At 41.7% G+C, this 22,303-nt stretch overlaps 1 protein-coding gene across 1 annotated transcript in view; it reads left to right on the top strand.

Moving 5' to 3' along the window:
* myt1lb (myelin transcription factor 1-like, b) overlaps positions 1-21,851 on the top strand; it is a gene marked incomplete at both ends in the record, with an annotated part of 71,123 nt that extends 49,272 nt beyond the window's left edge. The window contains 12 exons of the mRNA XM_083998671.1: positions 5,181-5,444; positions 8,245-8,366; positions 8,881-8,943; positions 9,629-9,697; positions 11,330-11,392; positions 11,543-11,626; positions 14,855-15,076; positions 16,411-16,505; positions 17,657-17,760; positions 17,891-18,034; positions 18,902-18,964; positions 21,711-21,851. Coding sequence (XP_083854797.1) covers positions 5,181-5,444; positions 8,245-8,366; positions 8,881-8,943; positions 9,629-9,697; positions 11,330-11,392; positions 11,543-11,626; positions 14,855-15,076; positions 16,411-16,505; positions 17,657-17,760; positions 17,891-18,034; positions 18,902-18,964; positions 21,711-21,851 — 1,434 coding nt within the window. The remainder of the gene's footprint in view (positions 1-5,180; positions 5,445-8,244; positions 8,367-8,880; positions 8,944-9,628; positions 9,698-11,329; positions 11,393-11,542; positions 11,627-14,854; positions 15,077-16,410; positions 16,506-17,656; positions 17,761-17,890; positions 18,035-18,901; positions 18,965-21,710) is intronic.
* Between the last annotated feature and the right edge of the window lie 452 nt (positions 21,852-22,303).

The following is a 22,303-nucleotide window of genomic DNA, read 5'->3' as shown; positions in this document are numbered from 1 at the left end:
GAGCAGCTTCACAACATTCAGCACAGCTTGGTCAGACTCTCTGCTGCTGTGGTTACAAAAACACACTGACAGATTCTATCTCAGCCTCCTTCATTATACTGATGCCGGCAGTGAACACTGACAAAGATAGGGAAGATTTCAGATTTCACACTACACGTACACGTGCACGCACTCGCACGTACACACATTCCATTAAAGATCCAAGGCTGTGTCTTACACTCAGGGCTCAGCAGGGCAGTTTTTTATTTTCTGTCTGAGGATCAGATAGGAGCAGGACGAAGCGCCGTTTGACACGGCGTGAGCCCAGTGTGTCATTTCTGAGGAGATAAGGTGACGGTGTTCCTGTATTATCTGCACCCAGATGCTGAGCTGGAAAATGGGGGCCAGAAAGAGAGTGCACAGCAGAGGGCTAATGCTGGCTTAATGCTAATGTTGACAGCCAGGACTACCAGAGAATGAGAACCAAGGTGATAGAACTGAAAATAATAGAAAGAGAGCAAAGAAAGCCTTTTTGGTGAGAGGTTTGTAAATGTCACAGTGGTGAGAGGAGAGGAGAGGAGAGGAGAGGAGAGGAGAGGAGAGGAGAGGAGAGGAGAGGAGAGGAGAGGAGAGGAGAGGAGGGGAGAGGAGAGGAGAGGAGAGGAGAGGAGAGGAGAGGAGAGGAGAGGAGGGGAAGGGAAGGGAAGGGAGGAGGAGAGGAGAGAGGAGGGGAAGGGAGGAGGAGAGGAGAGGAGGGGAGGGGAAGGGAGGATGAGAGGAGAGGAGAGGTGAGGTGCTTTCCTTATTCAAAGGAAAGAAAGGAGGAAGAGGAAAGTGAAAAAAGCCAAAAGCAACATGCTTCCGAAAAAAAGAAAAAAGGAGAAAAAAAAGGTGGCGGCTCCAAACGCCTGAAGCAGTCAGCTCTTCCTCTGGTCCTATCTCATTTTCTCTTCTGTCCTTCTCCTGCTCCGGGGCCAGACGGCCAGGAGGCTCTCAGGGCAGGATGGGGAGACAGGAGCCTTCAGATTTCAGATCAGACTTTCAGATCAGGTTTCTTTTCTTCTTCTTTCATCTCAACACCTCACCTCGTGGCGCACACTGTTCTGTTCTATGTCTGAATGAGACACACACACTCACACATTCGCACATCTATTCCCACAACCTTATTCACCACTTTGTTTTGTTTTTTTCTCCGGCGTTCTGCTTGTTTCTCTGTCTCTCTGTCTACTCATTGAATTTATTGCTAGCTGGGTCGACTAAAGGACTGAAGTGAGCTGTGTGTGTTTAATGTCTTGAAGTCAAATGCTGCTTTAGAGTTAGAATAATGGAAACTGGAAATGGAAAGGCAGTTACACAGAAATTCTGTTTGAGGGGAATCCCTTGTAACACATACAAAGTTGTGTTTTTGAGTGCGAGCTGTGTTCTGTGACATTAGCCTGCTCCGACACTGGTCTACAGCTTTTCTGCCAGGTAACTCCTTAAATGAAATAGTTAAATGGTGCAACATAAAATGAAAGTTCTCATATTTTACACTTTTAGTGTTTATTTGAAATATCACTGCACACAAACACAAAGCCTCAGAACAACCAGCCCATAAAATAGCAGGTAGTGGATATACTGTAGCAGAATCAGCAGTAACAGGTCAAACTGTGAGGTTGGATGGTGGCCGGGCTGAGGGTGTTGACTGTTTGTTGTGACATCACAAAGTTACAGAAGTCCTAAGTGCTCATTTTAAGGCTCAGTTTCACACACACAGACACACATGCACACACACAGTATTATATAGTGATATATTATAACAATCAATGTTTCTGTTAAGTGTTAAAAATGGAACAAATTTCTTTCTTGAAATAGAAATGAATATTTTCTCATTATAATATATAATTATATATCTGTCAGGTTCATCATGTTGAAGCTTCTGTATATTTTCAAATGGCTCTTCATATTAAATCTTGGAATTTATTTGTACTTTTAAAAAAATGACTTTGACAGTAAGCTAGCAGCACATTTTTAAAGCCTCAGCTTTACAGAGGCTGTGTTTCCCTCAGCGAAGCTGGGAACGACTCCAAGGACATCCCAGCGTTTAGCCAAAATAAGATAATCTGAGTGTCAGCACACTACCTAACCGCACTCGAAAACATAAACAGGCATCAAACAACAACAAATGTTTCATAAGTAGAGGGTAAGGGGAGCGGTGGTCACAGGAAGAGAAGGAACAAACCCAGTGAAACAGTGAGACGTGAGCAGAGGAGGGAGGGGGGGGGGCACGGGCCAGAGAGGAGGACAGCACGCTGCTGCTTTTATTTTAAGACCTGGGGTAGGTGGGCAGAAGTAATGTGGCAGGAATTAGCAAGTGACCTCTCACGCTCTGACCTTCTTCCTCCCAGAGACACCGTGGCGACAGAGGTCACCGCGGGGTCAGAGCGACAAAGGGGGACGGCCTCAGATGAAGTTGGTGTAGGGGGGGGGGCACGTCCTTCACATATCAACCTCATTTATTCAATATGAAGGGGTGGGTCACGTTAATTGGACAGTGACATACAACACAATGGCTGACAAGGAGAGGGCAGTCGGCTGAGCATATTCACAGCGACACGGCCGAGTCACGGCGGCGCGCGGGGAGCGGGGAGCGTGCACCGTGCACCGTGAGCCGGCTCTCCTCAGCGCTGCATGACCTTTACATAACACAGACCGCTGCTCTTACACTACTTTACTCCTCCTGCTAGTGGAGCTTTAATAGTGAGAGATAGAAGCAGACACCTAACATCATACAGTCATGTCATCTGAGCAGTTGTGCAGACAGATAAAGGTTCAGATGCTTCATAATGAACAGCCCATCATCTCCATGTTTGTCTCGTCTGGCGTGAATCCCGAGGTTTTTATCGTACCTATAGTTCACCGTGAGTTATTTTCCTCCACAGACTAATGACCGAGCAGTTGTAATGTTTTATTACCCTTTTTTTTGGGGGGACTATTTGAAATCCTTGGTTCAGCCGTAGTTTTGGCAGTATTTGTGTCCTATCACCTCTGTCACCCCGTGCGCTCGAGTCCATGTGCGTCACAGAGGTTTTTGGCTTCAGACACCAGGAGAATCCACCCCCAGGGACACTGTCGGCTGGAATAAGCATTAGAGCGGGCATCTCTGCTCATGAGAGGGAGTGCAAGGAAACAAGGAGGATGACCAGGAGAGAGCAGATGAAAAAAGACAGGGATATTGAAGAGAATGCAGAGATCAACACATGCATAGCAACTGAAATATGATCCCAGAGGGTTAATATTATATACCGTATATCAATTATGACCCTCTTGATATATACAGTATATATATATATATATCAAGAGGGTCATTAATTAATCAATGTTATATCTATATAGATATATCAAGGACGAAACGCAAAACCTCCTACCTGAAAAATGTACTAACTAAAAAAAAACTAGAATGCTATTTGTCAAATACATAATACACTGTTATTGGACTATATTACTATAAGAATGCTGACTAGGTATTAGTGCAGTGTTTTTCAACCTTGGGGTCGGGACCCCACATGGGGTCGCCTGGATCCAAATGGGGTCGCCTGAAATGTCTAGTAGTTGATAAAAAAAAAAAAATATGATAAAAATATTTTTTAAACTAATTATTATTCTTTTTAAAATTATGATTAAAAACACCAAACACAATCTTAAACTTAAACTGTATTCTATACTTTCACTTTCTCAAATATAGATCGATCTCAAATAAAATGCAGCATATAAAAATATCTGAGCTGGCGCATCTTTGGTGAAAATTTGTTATGTCAAATGGGGTCACGAGCTAAAAAAGGTTGGGAACCACTGTATTAGTGCCTCACAAAGTGCAGATAGGAGGTTTTCCCCCACTTTTCCTAGGTCATTTTACAGAAAGGAGCTTTTGTACTTGGTGCAAGTTGGAAGAGGTTCTACAAAACAATACTCTAAATTATGTTAATAAATAAAAGTTAATCAAAAATGAAACAAAGTTTGTTTTCAGGTAAAAAGATGGGACAGTTTAGGTAATGTAATAGTTATTACATTGTAGTATACTAGCGTTATCCTTAAAGGGATAGTTCAACATTTTGGCAAATTTGCCTATTGTCATAATCCCTATAGTCATAGTCATAGGAGTGGATTCACTACCTTTAATTACCGGTGGAGCACAGCGAACTATCTTGCAGACAGACTGAAATCTGCAATTCAGAAAAATCTGCAGATAGGAGGTTTTGCATTTCGTCCATCGATATACTCAAAATATAGATATATATCATCAGAGATCTGAGTTAGTGTATGCACACGTATACTCAGGAGGCACAGTGAATACTTTCAGTGAGCAGTCAATCTTATTGGATGTGACCCACTTTGTCCACCACGGTACAGTTGGTTTGTGGTTTGCAGCAGCAGCAGCAGCAGCAGCAGCAGCAGCAGCAGCATAGCTCCATCCACTGCTGCTCATCACTGCCCTCAACCCCACCCCACCCCAACCCTCACCCCCAGCCCCTGCCCCCCGTGTGATGTCCACTCGCATTAAGCTCACACACACACACAACGCAAAGTCATACACACACACACACGCGCACACACACACATCCTACTGACTGCACATTACAGACTACAGCGGGATGGAAGGAAAGAGAGAGACAGAGAGAGAAGGAGAGGGGGAAGGAGGGAAGGAGGGAAGGAGGGGTTCACAGAGGGATGCACTCGTCCTGGAGCACTGATGACCTCTTCTCCTTCTGACCCTCCTACCAGTGTCACGCTACGTGTTTTTTTTACTGTACACTGCAAGTGTCTCATGTTTCATGCTAGAACAGACTTGGGCAAAAAATAAATTGGAATATTGTTTCAGATATTTGAACTGTGAGTGTTCTTGATCCATCTCTCCAGACATCTGAAAAAGTTCACAAGTTCAAGCACTTTTCATGTACGTCACGAGCGTTCATCATGTATTCAGCCACTGTTTTGCCCAGCTCTGATCCCAGAATATGAATATGTTTGACTGCTATGTAATCAGAAACTCTCTCTCTCTTTTATCCCTTTCTCTCCATCCCTGTCTCCTTATGTCCTGCGCTTCCTCTTACCCTTCTCTCATAATCATCTGACTGATAACACACCACACACACACACACACATTTTCTCCACAAACACTGACCTTTTACTCCCACACACGCACATCCGCATGCACCTTCCAGAGCCCCGGTCTAGATGTTGATGAGAACGGTACGTTGGACCTGAGTATGAGCAAGCGTCTGTGCGGCGGTGGTGGTGGTGGTGGAGGTGGAGGTGGAGGTGGAGGTGGAGGGGACTCTGTGCTCACCCCGCTAGAGCCCATGTCCCCCCAGAGGCAAGCTGCCCTGCTGGGCTCCCACTGCTACGGCATGGGGGACGCTGCAGACTGCTGGGACCTGCCAGTAGACTACACCAAGATCAAACACATAGATGAGGACGAGAAAGAGGTAAAGGCAGAAACAACCAGGAACCGTGCTGTAAATACGTTTGATTTCTATAATGTCTGCTCGTGGCTCAGGTGAATTCCGCATTTTGCCATTTTTGTTTTAGTTTCATTTTATTTTAGTATAGTTTAGTTTATTTCGGTCTTGACATGACACCTCATTGTACAATAGAAATGACATCTCAATATAAATACAGCAGCGAGACAAGGTCTAAAAAAAATAGAAGTAACAAAACAGAAAATATGCCATAAGTATAACAATACAGTAAGTAAATAAAGAACATTTAGACCGAAAAGGTGTAGGCTGAAGCTTAGCTTATTTTGCCGATCCTATTATAAATCAAGTAATATTAATAATTATGCAATATACTTGGTTTTAATCAGGATAATTATTCAAATGATGAAAAGAAGAATGAAAATGGAGAGATTTGACTGAAAAGTGATAACTTTGTAACTGTCGTACATCACAGTTTGCGGTTTTTGAAGCCATGCAGTTGGCATGCGTCGTTTATTCTGTCTGCTCTGTGTGTCTCAGCCCAAATTATCTCCCTCCAAACCACTGATTCAACACAGTGCCTCCAAGTCAAACATTTGCCTTGCCGTCTGATTCTCCTCTAGGTTTCTTACCTCTCTGTCTGACTCGCTGTTATATATTTGGAATCATTAGAAAGTCATATGAGGGGTTTTTGAGGGAAACCTAATGAATCTGCATGTTAATTGATGTCGGCGTTGCCATACACAGAGGTATCTGCTCTGTTTGTATCATGCTCCCTGCATGCTGGCTTTCTGTTTTTTACATTTCGCTCTTCTCCAAAATGAATTATGCAAAGTAGCACCTTGGGAGGGAATCGAAATGGCTCATCTCATCAAAGAACTGCTGGAAATCAATGCAGCACTGTTGGGTGCGCCTGTCAGTGTGTGGAGGCGCTTGCCTGTACAGTACATGTGCCTCTGTTGCTGTGTATGTGTGTATGTGTGTATGTGTGAATATTCATATGTGCATGTCTGTACCCATGTCTCTTTGGGAGTGCGTCTGCATGTATATGCGAGCTTCATCCCCAGCCTACTTTTGCTGTGCATCTGTGTACGTATGCATGTGTGCTGCTGCCTCTCAGGCTAACGCTCCCTTTAATTGGAGAAGCTCACTGGCTGACCCAGCATCACACACTCGGAGACAGCTTGAGCGCTGGATAATTTGGGCTGTATCTGGGCCTGTCTCTTTATGGGCATTACTGTATATACACTGCAAGCATGGAAGAAAAAGGGAGAAAGAGGATTTGCATCAACAGCCGATGTGCCCTGTGTGTGTGTGTGTGTGTGTGTGTGTGTGTGTGTGTGTGTGTGTGTGTGTGTGTGTGTGTGTGTGTGTGTGTGTGTGTGTGTGTGTGTGCACTGCAGACAAAGCACAGCCCCACACCAACGCAGAGCACGCGGCCTGACGCTGCACCACAGTGCCATCTAGTGACCCGCTGGTGCATTACAAGAATTACACCCAGCCAACTCCCTGAATGCTCTGTACCCACTCACACACACTACACACAAGCATGCTGTGTGAACATGCACATACCCATGAGTGAGCCTCAACACACACACACACACACACACACACTGTTCATTTGGCACTGAGTCATTATTTCCGCCCAGGGATTCTGTTTTCTACCTCTGTGAGATTGACGGGTGAAGCTCAATCGTCACACAGGCTCAGCCGTTAGTATTTAAATTGACGCGGCTCTATGGTCCGACAAGTGCGTGCATGTAGTATGTGCGTGTGTGTATGTGTGTTTTATTTTCCCATACACACACATGTGCACAGACAGCTGGGTTAGGAACGATTAGAGATGCACCGATCCAGTTTTTTCCAATTCCAATCCTATCCGATACCTGGGCTGAGCGTATCGGCCAATACCCGATACCGATCCGATACTACGGCTGAATGAATGAACCGTAGGCCATGTGAGGCTTGACATAAACATTTAGCTTTGTTAAAATAAAGGTAACAAATTAACACAGATATAAATGTACTTAATATTATTTATTAAAGGGACAACGAGGAGTTTTGGAAAAGCAAAGTGTTTTCACACTACATTTATGAGCCTCCGCGCACCGTGAAATTCTTTGACCGGCGCAAGACGGACTCATGTTTTCATTCATCAAGAATTAAAGTCAGAGGTTGGAAGACGATCACATACCGTCGTAGTTCCGACCATAAACGGCGATTCGGCGGCGTTATTCTCATGACTCACTACGAAACCCAAAGTAAGGAAACGCTGGTCGGCTCGCCCAGCATTTCCACCACCACTAATAATAACAAAATAACGATAGAGACAAAACTATATATTTATCGAAAATGGGCCCATTAACAAGTGGTAACGTAGATTCATCCACATTAATATGAGACTTTTTTATTGTCGTGGAATTTTTTGTTCTGCCGATGGAGAAACTCCTCGTTGTCCCTTTAACAAATAACAAAGTGTAGGCTACATTAGCAGCAAAAAGAAATAAATAACACTAGATCACTGTAACTGTATTGCTGTGTATGATATTAATAAAAAAGAAAAGACTGGATCGGCCTCATTCATCCAATATCCGATCCAGCTAATTAGTCAATATCAGAGCCGATATCGGTGCATCTCTAGTTAGGAAGAATGGAAGAAAAAAGGAGATAATAGAACATACTCCAACTTTGACACTTATGAAGCATGATTTCTTAACAGAATGATGGAGTGACAGCTCTCTCCCTCTTTGTCCTCCTCCTCCTCCCCCCTCCCTCCCCTCCTCTTCCCTCTGTTCTCCCTCCACCTCAGCCGGATGACCTGGATCCCTTCCAGGACCTGCTGGAGGACCGCTCCTACACCACAGATGTGAACATGCCCAGCCCCAAGCCCAAGTATATTCAGTGCAAGGAGAGTAAGAAGGACCTGATAACGTAAGAGCCCCCTCCCCCCTCCCCCCTCCCCCACTACCCCACTCATGCTCTGCTTTCACCACCATCTTATTTCTGTCTTTTATTTTTCAGCCAGTTAAAAACTCTCATAACCCCCCCACCCCCACCCCCCCATCCTGTGCTGCTGGCAGTGGCTTGCTATAAGACTTTTATTTATTTATATTCCTTTTTCTTTTTTTCTTTTAATTGAACAGCGTTATCCATTTGTCCACACTGATTTAAGATCTGGTAGCTTCTACTGATGCCTTTATTGTAGCTCCCCTCTTTTGATGCTTTTATCTCTATCAGACACAACACTAGTAGTCAGTATCGTCTTATATCAAGTGTAGCTGATCTCAGGGACCACAGTGTTAATCACACTCAGTGAAGCTAAACTGGAAACAATGAAAACCAAAAAAGAAAAGAATCTGAGACGATCCCCTTTTTTCTCTAATTTTCACATTTTTTCTTCTCCTTCCCTTTGGGCTTATAAATCTGTCTATTTTTCCGGAGGCAGATGTCCCACACCGGCGTGTGATGGAAGTGGTCACTTGACGAGCAATTTCTCCACACATCGAAGGTGTGACTTCCTTTTCTCCTGGTGGATTCTAAGTCTATTTCTCTTTATTGTTTTCAGCTTACCTCGACTATGCTGTCAAACACCTGCAGGCAGAATGTCTGTCTCTCTCTTATTTGTTAGCCCTTTGACTATTAGCAGCTTGACATGCTGAAACAAAGCAATCAAAAACATAAGACTAAATTAATTAAAGATTGGATACATGCTCATTTTTTAAGCCGGACCCTGGGATGAAATTACATCTCAATGGGTTGTGTCTAAAGCCTTCTAAGCTGATGTTATTCGGTCCTCCAGGTCCTTTCTCATAGTGCAATGCAGACTAAGCATTTACCATTCAGACCAAGAGGACTTATGCAGAATTTCTGTGTGTTACAGTGTGAGATGAGTCTTAAAGGACTGAGTGTGGAGACTGACATGTACCACAATTCTGATGAAGTTGAAGTGCGATTTTCTGTCCACACTGTCCTGTAGAGTAGAAGATGCTTGTTACATAGAACTTCAAATACTCAGAGGGTTAAAATGTTTTCTTATCAGCTCCTTGCACTTGCATCATGGCTTTTCTTTGCATTATCTGATTGATGTTTTATGTACACGTGTGTTTTGTGTAGTATATGTAAATATGAGTGCGGGCTGTTGGGTGTGTGTTGTCACTGCGCTGTAACTAACGTTGCCCTGGTGTATTTTCCAGCCTCTCAGGTTGCCCTTTAGCTGATAAAAGCATTCGAAGTATGCTGGCCAACAACGCACAAGAGCTCAAGTAAGACGTGAGATGACTCAATGTCATACATGATGTGTGTGTCCTGTGTAAGTTCAGCCTGTTCAGTGTTAGGTTGTACAAGTGGTCAGGTGAAGCACTGCTCAGTGAGATTCATTACACTCCCCTTTAAGAACAATAATTACAAGCAGACTGATGACTTCCTTTATTTTGCTTCTTGTCATAAAAATCCATTAAAAAAGACTAAAACCCCAAAATGAATTGATCACACTAATTATAATTAAGTATTGTGTGTGTATTCAAAGTCTGATATATAGTATTCCTCTGTGCCATAGAGCTCCATTGTTGCTCAAAACTATTAAAAGCACATCAGTGAGCCACACTGTCACACTGGGTGACATTTCTCTTTGTTACCACGATCACACACACACACACACACACACACACACACACACACACACACACTGGCTGTGTGCAAAATCACTTACTACTCCCTATATAGTGGGCTCTATTGGGAGTTTACCATTTCATAGTGTTGTCCAAATGTGTAGTGACCATTTTTATGCACTAATGGATTTATAGTATCATCCAATGCATCATAAAAAGGTAGAACACAACCAGTGGTCACTGACCAAGCAGTAGGTATATATAGTACCATCATTGTGCTCATGCTGTGAGAAGGAAAAAAGATGAGTTGAATAGTGTTTTGTTGCGTTTAGAGATGAGTCCATGTTGTCATTAAAGGGATAGTTCACCCAAAATTGAAACTTCACTCATTATCTACTCACCCTCATGTGGACTAAGGGCTGGGAGAAGTTTCAGAGTCCTCCGTGGCTTCTCTGAGTTACAGGGGGTCTCGGCGTAGCAGTGCATGTCCATATAACGGTTGCAAATGGATACCAACTGTCTTCGTAACAAAAAGACACACCAAAAAGCATCCAAATACCTCCATGCTGCTCGTATGTAATGTCCGTCTTGTATTGAAGCCCCGAAATGCGTAAGTCTATTTTTCAAGTATGTTTTATAGCGGAAGCTCCTCGAAGCTCCTCTTCCCAGTTCGTCAAATTTGGACGAACCAGGGTCTGTCCTCTTCCCAGTTTGTCCAAATTTGATGAACCGGGAAGAGGAGCTTCAAGAAGCTTCCGCTACAAACAAGCTTGAAATATAGACTTATTTAATTTTTTTCGGGACAATTTCGCATTTCGGGGCTTCAATACAAGACGGACATTACATACGAGCAGCATGGAGGTATTTGGATGTTTTTTGGTGTGTCTTTTTGTTACGAAGACAGTTGGTATCCATTTGCAACCGTTATATGGACATGCACTGCTACGCCGAGACCCCCTGTAACTCAGAGAAGCCACGGATGACTCTGAAACTTCTCCCAGCCCTTAGTCCACATGAGGGTGAGTAGATAATGAGAAATTTCAATTTTGGGTGAACTATCCCTTTAAAGCTCCTTTAAAAACTAAATAGAGAAAGTAAAAAGATAAATCTATATATCAATGACCAGTTTTAAAGATTTCTGTCTCCAGGAAGAGCCATTAGTTGTAGTCATATTGCAGATGGAGGTTTATTACTGTGTTGTTTACTTCATAAGTTGTGTTTAGTGGAAACTAGGACACTGCACCTTTTGCTGTAGACCCTCAGCCCTTGTTGTGTTTTCTGCCCCAGGTGCCCGACACCAGGGTGCGATGGTTCGGGACATATCACTGGCAACTACGCCTCACACAGAAGGTACACACACACACACACACACACACACACCTCTCTTTTCTATCTCCCATGCATTCTAACGTTCTCATTGTAACTGTACACCCCAACCCTCACACACACACACACACAGACTTTATGCTTCAACATTCTTCCACTGTCATTTATCTGCAGTCTCTCAGGGTGTCCACGGGCCAGGAAAAGTGGGATAAAGATCATCCACAGTAAAGAGAACAAGGAGGACCAGGAGCCTATCAGGTACAGTACAGACACTGATCATCAGTCTTCTGTTTCCCTTTAAAAAGCCTGATAGTGAAACTCCTCATGCTGCTACCCAGCACCGCTCACTGATCTCAGCTTTACTTCACACATTTCTCATGAGACGCATGAAAAATGATTTTACTTTTTTCCCTTTTTAGAATGACGCACAAACGCTGTGTGAATGGGAACAGATTGATCTGATTAAAAATCAGAACCTTGCTCTATGACACGCACTGATGCAAGCAAGAAAATGAGAATCAGCTCTGACAAGACAAATGTGCTACGAGTGTCGAGCCTCAACCCAAATCCAAAGGTTGCAGGGGAAACTTCAGAAGTGCAGGCTTGTAGCAGTTTAGAGGGAGGGTGGGGGGAGGGGGGGTGTTCCTCTGCAGTCTCTGGAGAACTCCTGCAGACACACAGGTAGGGGAAGATAGAGAGGCAAGCAGAGAGGAGAGAGAGACAGAGGGAGATTGATTGGACTTTACCTAAATTCCACAGTGGGCTTCTCAGGTCTCAGCCCTGCAACTGCATTGATTTCTCTGGCACTGCAGCATCACTTTGGCCATTCTGTTGAGTTCTTAGCAGCGTGTCTTTGTCAGTCACTGTGCTCTTCTGACAGCGAAACATCACAGTAAGAAGTCAGAGGGAAAAGTTAAAGGTCCACATTGCTGATATTCAGAGGAAAATATACCGTTTGTGTGTTTTTGTGTCAAGTAAAAGTCATCTCAGTGTAGTTTTACATCTCCTCTCTCAAGCCAATCAGAGGAGAGGAGGCTCTAATGCTGCGTTCATAACAACTCGGAGGTCGGAATTCCCAACTCGGAAATTTCCGACTTCCAACATCATTGCGTTCACGCTGCAGGAACCCGGAAGAAAAAAAAACATGGACACCTGAAGGAAGTTTGGCGTATTGTGGCTCATAGCTGAATACGAAAAATAAATGCAGCAGTAAATAATGTTTATTTTGGAGGAGAGGAGACGCTGCAGATGAGTGCACATATAATGTTATAGCCTCGATAACAGTTAAACGTTATTTTCGTCACATACGAGGACCACAATTTCACACCATACAACAATCACAGCTTAATATAAACGTATTTCATATCGGCTACTGCAATAATACACAAAAATATGCATTCAAACTTCAACAAATAACTTAAAATGTCTAAATTCTAACCGTTTAAGAGGAGGACTGCCATGTTTTGATGTTGTTGTGACGTCAAGTTGGAAAGTCGGAGCTCTGATATGATACCCGAGTTTCCGACCTGTAATTTCTGAGTTTGACGCCGTTCAATTCATTTTTTACAACTCGGAGCTCGTTTTTTTCTGACTTCCGAGTTGTCTTGAATGCAGCATTAGCCTCTCGTCTGATTGGAAAGTGGTGACTGGCTTATTGTGACATCATAAACAGAAGTCTTTCTGAACTGTTTCTGAATACAGGCTGTGTGTATTTCTCAAGACTGATGCTTCCATACCTTCATAGTAATATAGAACATAGACCTATATTTTGAAATGACCATAATCTAGCTTTATACTTTATATATGAATACAGTGCAGGAAGCAGCCCAGTCATTTACATATATATACTACAGTATTTCCTAACCTGTTGCACTGCCCCTGTGGCAAGAGACACAAAGCTGCACTGACCAGGCTCTTCCTACTCAGCATTATTTATTTCAGCTGGGCTCCAATGGACTGTTGCATTACAGATTGGTGGACGTTAGCCCCAGCAGTACAAGTCTGGCTTTGTGTTCTGCCCAGTCTTGGCTCCTAGGTCACTGATGTGGTGCAGATATCTGGACTAGTCTGCTGAAACATGCATGGCTTGATCTTGTATCCAATCTTCCCCTAAGAAGATACAAAATAGTGCAGTCATTGGTAAGTGAGGATGAAAGACCTTTCTAGAGCAGTATTTCTTACACCAGCATGAGTCATTAGTCAAAATAAATCACAGCTGTGTAGAGAGTAAAATATTACAGGCATGCTCAGACTGTAGTGTCTATGGGCTGACTCGATCTGTGCGTAATTAAACACATTGGTGGAAAGGGTAAAGAACAGTCAGTTACAGTCAGTTTTCCACAGTCAGTTATGTGAAATTTCACAGGAATAGAACACAGCTCTACAAAATGTACAAATTCAACCTCAGTTTCAAGTGAAGATTCATCTGATGTCAGATTGTAGTGTCATTTTGGCAGAAAACAAATATATACAAATGTTTGTGTGTGTGCGTGCGTGTGTGTGTGTGTGTGTGTGTGTGTGTGTGTGTGTGTGTGTGTGTGTGTGTGTGTGTGTGTGTGTGTGTGTGTGTGTGTGTGTGTGTGTGTGTGTGTGTGTGTGTGTGTGTGTGTGTGTGTGTGTGTGTGTGTGTACGTCTGGCTTATAATAATATGTATGTACTATGCATGTAATTATGTGTGTGTGCCTATATTGTAGGCATACACAGTCTGTCCTATATAGGACCATAAGACCAGTCCTATAGGACAGACAGAGATGTATAGATATATAGATGTATGTATCTGACGACAATAAGTTACCTTAGCTATACATGACATATGGTAACATCTATCTTGCTATACGGGCATATACGTATCTGCACTGGCAACTCTACAGAAAGAAAGTGAAGGACCATTTTTACCGGAGGCAGAGAGTTGAATTGGTAGATGCAATGTAATTTAGTGTAATCACTCCAGGTTCAGATTTTGGGCTGGGTTCGACGGATTAGTTCAGCAAAATCCTTTGATTCTGATCTATATTTTTAAAGGAAATATTTCAGATATACTGAAATAGTGCAGATTAAACACCCTGTATCTATTCCGCAGCCAAAAAGCCATGAAGTTGAACTAAAAGCAGCCATTTGATAGTTTCACAACTGATGCTAGCTTTAGCCAAAATCCATTTCACCTGGTCTGACATTTGGAATAATTTACTGCCTGATTACATCTGATTAGCGCTGGTGTTGATGCACTGTCAGCATTCCAGAAGTGTGATAAGGCTGCCACTGGGACAGCTTTAAAATAAGATGATCATATCTTTGTTTATATCAAAGCAAAGGAGATAGAGGGAAACAGAGAAATGGCTATAGTGTACGGTGTTTCTGTGTTCCGGAGGCAAACAGACTGTAGTGTATAAGAGCCAGTGGGCGGCTGAGACTCAGCAGTTTACTCTTTGAAGGAAAATATTGTCTCCAAGAGCCTGTTCAGACCGTTGTTTCCCTCTGTCCCCCAGGTGTCCGGTCCCAGGTTGTGACGGTCAGGGACACGTGACAGGGAAGTATGCCTCCCATAGAAGTGCATCTGGGTGTCCCATAGCAGCCAAGAGACAAAAGGACGGCTACCTAAACGGCATTCAGTTCACATGGAAGTCTGGCAAGACGGAGGGGATGTCCTGCCCCACGCCGGGCTGCGACGGCTCGGGTCACGTCAGCGGCAGCTTCCTGACACATCGAAGGTAGGGTTGTATGATCTACAAATAGCCCCTAAGTACTTTAATTGCAGTAGAAGACGCTCTGCACTCCTCCCGTTAGCAACGCCAGCCCATAGCCCTGCCCAGAGATTTACAACATACAGTGTTGTGAACAGACCCAAAGAAACGGCCTATTTTTGCGGCCTAAAAGAGGTTTTACCTGAAAAAGAATACACAGTTCCATTGTTCGCTATAATATAATTTTTTCAGTTTTTATTTGGAGCTAACCAATTGCTGATCGGTTGTGAATCTCTGGGCAGGGCTATGGGCTGGCGTTGCTAACGGGAGGAGTGCAGAGGGTCTTCTACTGCAATTACAGTACTTAGGCGCTATTTGTAGATCATACAACCCCACTTTAAGAAAATGCTACTATCCCTTTAAATAACTTTTTTAAGTTTATATGTGCTCAGCTTAAATGTAAATTTAAAGTTTGCAATACAACTCCCTCATGTTTTGTTTATTACAAGTGTAACTCTCCAAAAAAAACAAAAAACAAATAATGTGATCCATCAAGAGTGTTGGTGTGGTTTGATGAGATTTAATTGACAGTTTTGTGTCAATGAAAGCAAACAACCCACCAACTGAATTCAGAATTGAATTGGAAAATTAAACTGCAAAATAGGACTGACAGATGTTTGTGAAATCATGTGAAAAATCAAAACGGTCATAACATCGGTAGAGAAGTTTGTGTTTATATACGAGTGGTAGCCATTTACATTTTTTAAAATCTGAATTGGAAAACATGATGATAATTCAAATTACATACAGTTCTGTGAGCCGGGTGTCTGGTACAAGTCAAACATGGAAACCTATAAGCAACTTAAAACCAATCACAGTACAAAACATACTTTCCACAAGTGATAGTAGAAATATTAAACCTGTGCTTGAAATATTTATGTGACTTTAAGAATTCTTAATAGACTGTTTGTATGGGGAGAAACTAATTGAAGATTCAACATATCCCAACAACATGTATTTTATAATTGAAAAGTGACAGTAAGAAATATGCAGATTTGGATGATATATGGGACAAGGCTGAAGAAATTGTTTCCCTCCTTATTAGCAAGTGATTATAGCAAATACATACACACCTACATACAAGTGTGTTTGATTTGTTAAGGAGGATGAGGACTGCTCTGCCTTCTTATGATTTTCCCTGCTTCGTTTAAACTCATTGTAAACTCATGTAACTGATTAAGACACTGATGAAATATTTATTCTCAGCCTGGCTATATATAAACCGTCTATATAAGCTGCATTCCTTGGTTGTGTGTGTTGAATGTAGCGAGACAGTCCTTCATTCTTCTTTCTGCCTCCAGTCTGTCGGGTTGTCCGCGCGCCACCTCCGCCATGAGGAAAGCCAGGCTCTCCGGAGTGGAAATGCTAACAATAAAGCAGCAGCGTGCCAGTAACGGTAACTACAGCTACCACCCACACAGTACAGCCAATCAGGAACATGGATGTCAAATAATTAACAGAACAGAGTTCCAGCTTCATTTATTAAACCAATCAGGAGGGTGTGTGTGTGTGTGGAGTGAAAGCTTTGATTGGAAATAAACAGCCATTCAGGAGTATGGAGTAAATGATGAGAAGAGTGGCTCCAGTCTGGCCTTATGAGCAGTAATCACACATGTAATATGGGAGCTGGCCTGTAGCTGTTCTCCATCTGCTTTTTCCAAGACTTAGGAAATGGAATGTGAATGTGAATGTGAATGTGAATGTGAATGTGAATGTGAATGTGAATGTGAATGTGAATGTGAATGTGAATGTGAATGTGACGAGATCATAGCATCATTAACCTGTGAGACTGCCTTGATGATGTGAGCCTTGATCAGCTTGAAGTGACCTGACCCGGTCCAGTTGTAAAGATGAAGACAGTCAAAAATATATACGGAATGAAATATACGGAAGAGGATTAGGGCCAAAGTGAATTCTGACTTTTTTCTCAGAATTCTGAGATTTTTTTTTTTTTTTTGAGAAAAAAAAAAAAATTCTAGAGATTTTTTGAGATTAAAGTCAGAATTCTGAGATTTCTGAATTATGATTTCTTTTTTTATATATATACCACAGTGGCCCTAATCCTTTTCCGTAAATTGAAGCATAAAGGCTAAGGACAACGAGGAGTTTTGGAAAAGCGAAGTGTTTTCACACTACATTTATGAGCCTCCGCGCACCGTGAAATTCTTTGACCGGCGCAAGACAGACTCATGTTTTCATTCATCAAGAATTAAAGTCAGAGGTTCGAAGACGATCACATACCGTCGTAGTTCCGACCATAAAAGGTGATTCAGCGGCGTTATTCTCATGACCGAAAGTAAAGAAATGCTGGTCGGCTTGCCCAGCATTTCCGCCACCACTAATAATAACAAAATAACAATAGACACAAAACGATATATTTGTCAAAAATGGGCCCATTAACAAGTGTGGGTAACGTAGATTCATCCACATTAACGTGAGACTTTTTTATAACCAAATAGAAACTCCTCGTTGTCCCTTTAATCTAATTTATGAGCGAGGTTTTTTTTGCGGTATGGTGTCGGTGCTAACGCTGCTCCTCCTCTGCAGGGCTGGAGCATGAAGAGGATATCAAACAGCTGGATGAGGAAATCAAAGATTTAAGTGAATCTAATTCACAAGTGGAAGCAGACATGATCAAACTTAGAACACAGGTGAGTGGCCTCCTGCCTGCTGCGGTGCGGCCCAGCCTGTGTGAGTGTGAGTCAGCAGTGGTGTGTTATCTAGCTTTGAACGCACAAAGCCGCACTGTAACACCCTGTCGTTGGCCGTTCCTCTCCTCAGATCACGACAATGGAATCCAACCTGAAGTCCATAGAGGAGGAAAACAAGGTGATTGAACAGCAAAATGAATCTCTCCTGCATGAGCTGGCCAACCTCAGCCAGTCACTGATTAACAGTTTAGCTAATGTCCAGCTCCCTCATATGGTAAGGGTCACCAGGAACGGCAAGCCGGCAAATTGCAGAACATTGCTAACTGTAGCATTATAGCAGCTTATTCATTTATTTGTGCATTTAACCTGCAGCCTATTGTGCATGCTTGGTCGGAAAATGTGGAGCATTGCTTGTCTTTCCAGTGAGAGGGAGTTGTGAAATGAGGTTTGACTGGGCATGTAGTTTTTCCATAGTGGTAGAAATGATCATTCAGAGATGTATTGTTATTAAAGACTCTATTACAAAGTGATATTCCTGAGGATGGAACCTGTTTTTGTAGAGTTATCACTGACAAAACATCTGTGTGCTTCAATCACTGTATTCTATCTGCTATCTTTCCATTCTCTTTTTTTTTTTTTTGTCTCTTGAAGATAACACACACCCAGGGTGCTAAGAGTTTTATTGTCATCAGATTCTATTTTGTCCTAATTTATCCTTCACAATGCCATTACTTCATTATATCCTCTTGCATATTGGATCAGTTACTATTCACTGACAAAAGAATGAATTAAACCTCAGTCAACCGTCCTTCACTAAGTGGCATGTCATTTTTAAAATTATGCCCTCCTTTTGTATTTCAGTAGTTAAGATTTATTTAGGAGAAAAAGAAAGAAAAAAAAAAAAGCGGCCATGACACTGGAGTTTAATTCTTTACAAATGATGCGTCCTCGCAGCACCAGTGGGTTGGGTTGGCTCTGTGTTTGTCTCATCAATGTCCAGCTTCTATTTTTTCCTGTCTTTTCCAGGTCTTCTGTATGTGGCTGCTAATCTGATACTGCCACCTAGTGTTTACATGTGAGAATAGCCACTTTGTGTCTCAAAGCCGGCTAACAGAAATGTGTCCCTCCTGTCTTCCCATAGAAACCACTGGCACACAAAGAACCTCCTCTAAGGAATAACAGCTGTCTACAGTTGCACCAGCAAGTAAGTTACTATATGTACTTATAATATAGAAACATCATTATCATGGTTTTTCTTTCTCTGTTTTTTTCTTTTTCTTTTTGGGCATTGACAGTCAATAACTAATCATGCCTTATACTTGTAGACTCATTTACATTCTGTCATGTGATCTTTTTTGTACTTCATCTTAATATCATTTTTTTTAATGAGATATATATATATATACAGCTCTGGAAAAAATTAAGAGACTACTTTCACAAGTGTATCTTAAAAGCATCTCTACATGTATGACAGTCATTCTTTTCTTTTCTTTTTTAAATACCAACACAAACACAACTCATTCTCCTTAATGAGACACTGATGAGGTCATCACCTGAACCACATCTGGTTTTATAGGAAGATTATAAAAACCACTGCTGGGATTAAACATTGACATTATCCCACAAAAACTGATTTATAAACTCTTCCTGAGTTAAAATATTCTTGCTGTGTTCTTTAGGAATAAATATGAACATGTTTTCTTTGCATTATTATTATATATGATATTTCTGTTATTTAGACTAGTTTAGTCATTAGCCAATAAAAGCTCTAAATGAAATTTTTTTTTTTTTTTCAGTTTTGGGAGAAATGTTGTCGGTAGTTGATAGAATAAAACAAAAAAAAAATGTAATTTAATTTTACTCAAACACATACCTATAAATAGTAAAACTAGAGACACTGATCATTTTGGGAGTGGTCTCTTTATTTTTTCCAGAGCTAATATATATACTGAGAGAGAGAGAGGGATGTAGCACAGACTCAAATCATTATAATATGCCATAGTAACTGAAAACCAAAAAGCACCTCTCACGTCAAAACGTTATCTGATGTACAGTATTTGTTCAACATTTTCCATTTGTCTATCATAGACAAGTTTGTGGAGTCATTTTCTTGTTATTTTTTTCAGTTTGAACAGTGAGACATTCATTATTCAATATTTCATATTTTTTCTTCCATTTCCCATTTCTGTACATTGTTCCAAAAAAGTTGTATTGATGGTCCTGATAGAACATAAATCCAAAGTTGGCAGTTTACATGTCACCACACTCCCTCTACAGTAGCAGTTTGGCAATATGTCCCAATAACAGTTGCACTGGTTTGATGAAGTAACATTTTCACCAAACAGCTCCCTAAAACTAGAGATGGGATGGATGACCCACAAACTAGGTTTTACATCTACCTATTGTAAATAAACTCCTCAAAAACAGCTCGGAAACATTTTTTCAGTCAATGCTTTCATAATACCAGTTGGTGTTGTTGTATATATAATGAGATACAACTTGTAAGAATCATGCAGCCGTGGAATAAGCAACACAGCTAAACGTGTGGGTAGCACCCCAAAAAATGTGGATGATTGCACTCTCCCACAGTAATAAGGAAAAAATGACATATTGGCCATTTTTACACTTTATTCATTTGACACTGTCAGGGACTTCAGGAGCATGTTGAAGATCCATACACAGCCACAGCAGCTGGGCTCCTCCTCCTCATGCTGCTCACCAGCCTGCTCACATTTTTGCTATGGGATGGCATCCCATTCCTCAACCAGGAGTTGTTGAAGGTCAACCAGTGTGGTTGTGTTGTCACTTTAGCACGTACATCACACCCAAGCTGATCCCACAAGTCCGGCGCCAGTCATACACCTGTGACTGACGCACACCTGAAGCCCACAACAGGAGAGAATACAGATAGGAGAATAATGCAGGGGGTTTTGGCGCATTTTATTTGGGCGGTAGCCACACGTTAGCTGTGTTGCTCATTCCATGAATCCGTATAAGTTGTACCTCATTGTAAAGTGTATTGAGTGTATGTAAAGTGATGAGCCCTGTCAAAGACAAATTTCTGCTACCCTTTGGGGCAGACAATAATCTATCTATCTATCTATCTATCTATCTATCTATCTATCTATCTATCTATCTATCTATCTATCTATCTATCTATCTATCTATCTATCTATCTATCTATCTATCTATCTATCTATCTATCTATCTATCTATCTATCTATCTATCTATCTATCTAAAGGTGACTAATCAGCCTTTCCAATGATATCAAACACATTATTAAACATATTATTAAAGGGGAGAAATGATTGACTGAAATAATGTTTCCAAACTTTTTTTGAGGCGTTTACATGAGCCTAGTGCAAAGTCTACGTGCTGAGTGAGATCACAGATAAAAAAAATGTGTGCAGCATGTTGTGCAGTATTGTGCTGCACAACATGCTGCACAACATGGAAGTAAAGAACCTTAGTGTGATGCGTTTTGCATGTAGTGAAGTGAATGAGAAGCATGCTCTGCTACTGCTACACTGGTCATGAGGTTTCACATGAGGATGTTCAGTCGCTTTTAAAGTTCTAAGCATTACGACTTTTGTTTTTGCATCTCATGCTCCTCTATTTTCCTAATTGTAATTGTCAAAGTTTATTTGTAACTCTGAATTATTCTGCAGCACAGTGGGGGGTTGACAAAGCAGCATTTTCATCCGCCAATCATTTCTACCTATGTTTTGTTGACACACTCGCCTTAATGAAAATGAATAATCAAGGATTCATTAGTTAAGATGTCTCGCTACACGTTTCCTCTTGAAACCTGACATGTGATGTATTGTGCACACACACACACACACACACACACACACACACACACACACACACACACACACACACACACACACACACACGTTAGAACATCTGAACTCAGCCTCCATGTTGTGTGTCTGTTTTCCTGCAGGAGCCAATAAGTGAGCAGAACTTTGATGCCTATGTGACCACTCTAACGGATATGTACACAAATCAAGACCAGTACCAGAGCCCAGAAAACAAAGCCCTGCTGGAAAACATCAAGCAAGCTGTTCAAGGGATCCAAGTGTAACCATTCAGTACAGGGAGATTTTTGTTCCCCCAGCAGGTGTGGGTGGTGTATAAAATCCACATACAAACAGGCAGTAAACGGTTTGATCCCCTCGGTGCGGTGCAGTAACTTATATAGTGCTATTTATTCTCAATTCTGTTCTCTCAAAAAATGAGGTATTACGCTTAGAAAGACCTCAAGATGATTTCTTTCTTTCTGTCTTTCTTTTTTCCTTTCGGGTCTTGCTTTGAGGAAGAACATAAAAGAGTAAACTGCAAAATAGTTTTTGAGGACATTCACATTTTGTACGTTTTCATATGAGCTGACATAGTGTCATGTAATGTTTCTAGCTGCTCATGTATGCACATTTTTAGTGTATATTTCTGAACAGTAAGCTAATGATAATGGAGCGTGAGTTCCTTTTATTGACAACAAAGCATTTTAGATGAAAAAACTGGATAGGGAAATAAAAA

Source organism: Trachurus trachurus (assembly GCF_905171665.1).
Source record: "Trachurus trachurus genome assembly, chromosome: 22".
Lineage (NCBI taxonomy): Eukaryota > Metazoa > Chordata > Actinopteri > Carangiformes > Carangidae > Trachurus > Trachurus trachurus.
This window is presented reverse-complemented; position numbering and strand designations above follow the sequence as displayed.